At 42.9% G+C, this 3,254-nt stretch overlaps 1 protein-coding gene across 1 annotated transcript; it reads right to left on the reverse strand.

Annotated features, from left to right (window-relative positions):
- Positions 1 to 154: 154 nt before the first annotated feature.
- On the reverse strand, positions 155 to 370 carry H257_08713 (hypothetical protein; the record flags this gene model as incomplete). The annotated part of the gene is made up of 1 exon (XM_009834742.1): positions 155 to 370. One exon carries the CDS (start codon positions 368 to 370, stop codon positions 155 to 157), a length of 216 nt encoding a protein of 71 aa, XP_009833044.1.
- Between the last annotated feature and the right edge of the window lie 2,884 nt (positions 371 to 3,254).

Genomic DNA, 3,254 nt, shown 5'->3' on the forward strand with positions numbered 1-3,254 from the left:
GGCTTGATGTGGCTAGTGTATTTGACGAAGATGCCGCGGCGGTAGTACTCGTGCAGGGTTGATCGGGGCATGTCCATGGCAGCGGCGATGGATCGGAAAGTCGTGCGACGAGCCTTGGGTACTTGTTGGAGCAGGGCCGCAACGTCATTGTGTTTCAAGTTCCGTCCACAGTGACCCTTCTTTCGTGACGCAACGCTGTTGCATGGGCGCGTAGCGTTGGTAAGGTCAACACCAGCACGCTTCCAGATCCGGCGTACCGTGCTCCGATCGACCCCAAAATGAGCAGCAACGTCAACGAAAGCTCCACGGGGGAGGCGCTTGTGGTCAAGCAGTCGTGCAAGGAGGTGCTGCAGGACTGCGGCACGGTCATCGTTCGTGAGGTTTCTCTTCGCGCCCATTTTGAATTTGATGTGGTTGTTGGTCCATTTCTACGGACAAGTCTGCAATACGCAATGATATCCGGATATCCGGATATGTCCATTACATATGGAGTAAAGTATTGATCCTTTAAACGTGCTTAGTCTTCATGATTGGGTGAAGTTTGGTGTGAATCACTTTGATTGGTTAGCTCCTTCTTGAGCGGATTACATATGTACTTTCAGATTCAAATAATTTGACCATTATCATGTTCATTTCCCAAATATTCTGCTTGAGGCATTTACTTCCGGACAGAGGTAGTAGATGACGTGCACCATACTGACTATTTGTGTTGGGGCCTTTTGGGACGATACATCAGACAGGTAATTGTAACTTCTTTACTACTGAAGCAATGCGGGACGTAATTTCTAAAATGTCCGGATACCGTTAGTGCCAAAATAGCAACCGTATAAACGAAGTTTAACTTTAACCTACTGTATGCTTTAGCAATAGTGTTGGAGATATGCTCTAAAAAGCAATGCTCCAACCATATTGTGCATTCAAGCTAAATTTGGTATTTTCGGTACTGGACGCTGCGGGAAATGATCAACTTTACAATCCTCAAAGGATATGGCAGTACGTTGTTCATCATCGCCATACAACGCACTAGAATCAAATCGAGTTCAGCCTGGGGAAGAAAGCAACGTGCACTACTTTTAATTGCCATTTTGAAGGATTGGCATCGTCCTCAATCGATTGCGCTGAGTTGCTTGGCTCCACACAAAACGGTTGCATAACTTTTAAAAATTTGACATTTAAATGTTAGAAAATAATAACATAAGATCAATGTATGCTACTATTAATAGTATATATTATAGCTCAAGATGACAATAATTGTTTGTCATCTTTCACGCTATATTTGAAGTTTTCGCCAAAATGCGTCTAAAATAATGTGCTGCTTCGTGGCTCAGAGATCACCGATCAACGCAAGAACATGGTAGCATGTACAGCAGCATTGATACTACGTAATAAAGCGGCATGGACGGTGTTACGATGCTTATTGCGGGATATAATCACACCCAAAGAAAGCTATATTTCAGTTTTTTGGCATGCCTGAGGTCACTTCACGCATGCTAAATAAGTGCAATCGCCACACATCACGTCTCGTTTTATAGCCTGCAGCCATCTCTTCAGTTTTCATATTACATGTATCACGCCTAGGCAAGCCGTTGCTGAGCAACTCAACGACAAAGTCATGTACTTTCTCGATAGTTAACATTGTCATAAATTATGACAAACATTGCTGTTGACTTACGTTAACTTGATGCTATATGTATCTTTTTAAATTATGACATACTTATTTTATATTAAAAATACGTAACGATATTCTCGTGGAATGTAGTGGATACTTTTCCAAAAAGCATCGTAAAACTGGCGGCCAAAATTTAAAGTCCACACGTATACGTTTTGAACAGCAGAATCGAATGCAAAGTAGCCTTGCATCAAAATTCGACTCCTTCGTCTAGACATACGTTTATCATCGCTCATGTCGCCAACGATGGCTATATTCGTCATTTCCCGCAGCCTCCTGTAGATTCGACGAACTCCTGAAATCGTCGAGACGTCATTTTACTTTACCTAAATATTCTTACTGTGATTCCTGTCCGATACTACAAAGTTGAACTCATTGTGAAATGAGAAGCATGACCACACCACCACCGTCGTTGGGGTCACTTTGACTTCCAGTGCAAATAGCTCCATCTCTCGCCCATTCAGTAGCATCTCTGGCATTGGATTGTGTTGAATCTGGAACTCAGTAAATACGTCCGGGGAACCACATTGAACACTCGGGGGAGCGGCGAAGTCCACGAAGCTGGAGCACGTCATCGACAGATTTGATCTGGCCCATGGGGGCTACAATCACGTAGAACAACGCGTTAGGCTTGATGATCGCGTCTACCGCTACTATTAGTACTTTAGAGTATATATTGTATTTTTCGACAATAGAGAATACTCTACAATTACTGTATATTACTAGCCTCATACCTCATCCAAGCAACAAATCTACTACTTCGAAGTATTTATCACCGGACTATCAACGTACCGTATAGGTAACAATAACTACCCTGCCTTTTTTCGCTCAGGGTAGCTCGAGAAAGATCCGCCAAAAAATCCCAAAGCAGTTATTCGGCCCGAGATTATATTTGATATTCGTATAGTATACAAATATTAGGCTTAATTTAAACTTCATTAAAGTATACTATAACAATGCTGTAATGTCCGAAAACATATGCGAGGACATATGGCATCATACCATACACCGTATGGCTTTCAATAATATATTTTTTATGTCGATACAAAATTCAAGAAGTCAAATACTAAGAAAGATTTCCACGAAGTTCACAAGGAAGGCATCTGTAGCTCATTGTCAATGGAGGTTTATTAGAATTTTAACCGGATATTATTCCTAACGTAATATTGCCTTCTCGCGTTATCCGGCTGATTGGGCTCACTCGGGGGGGGGGGTGTTGGTTGTGTTTACAGTGTCCCTCACGATCCGGTTATTTAACCGAACCGCGGGTCCTCTTCATCCGGGTATCCCTTCGTTTCAGGTGTTGCGTGACGGTTTTTAATTCAGCATCTGTAGCTCACTGTCAAAGGGGAGGTATATTAATAACTTATATCGCTATCAATACTAATGTTGCCCGAGGGCTCATCCCGAATCCGATTGCCAGAGCAGGTACGTCCTACTTGGAATTGGAGCACAGTGGTTTTGGGTGTTGAATAAATAGGGTGCTTGAAGCGCTACGGAGTTGGAGCTGAAAATTCGAGGATCAAGCAGTTGGGGTACTTGAGCCAGAGTGTGTTGTACGGGCGCTGGCGCTTGAGTTTTACCA

Source organism: Aphanomyces astaci (assembly GCF_000520075.1).
Source record: "Aphanomyces astaci strain APO3 unplaced genomic scaffold supercont1.20, whole genome shotgun sequence".
NCBI classification, from domain to species: domain Eukaryota; phylum Oomycota; class Saprolegniomycetes; order Saprolegniales; family Verrucalvaceae; genus Aphanomyces; species Aphanomyces astaci.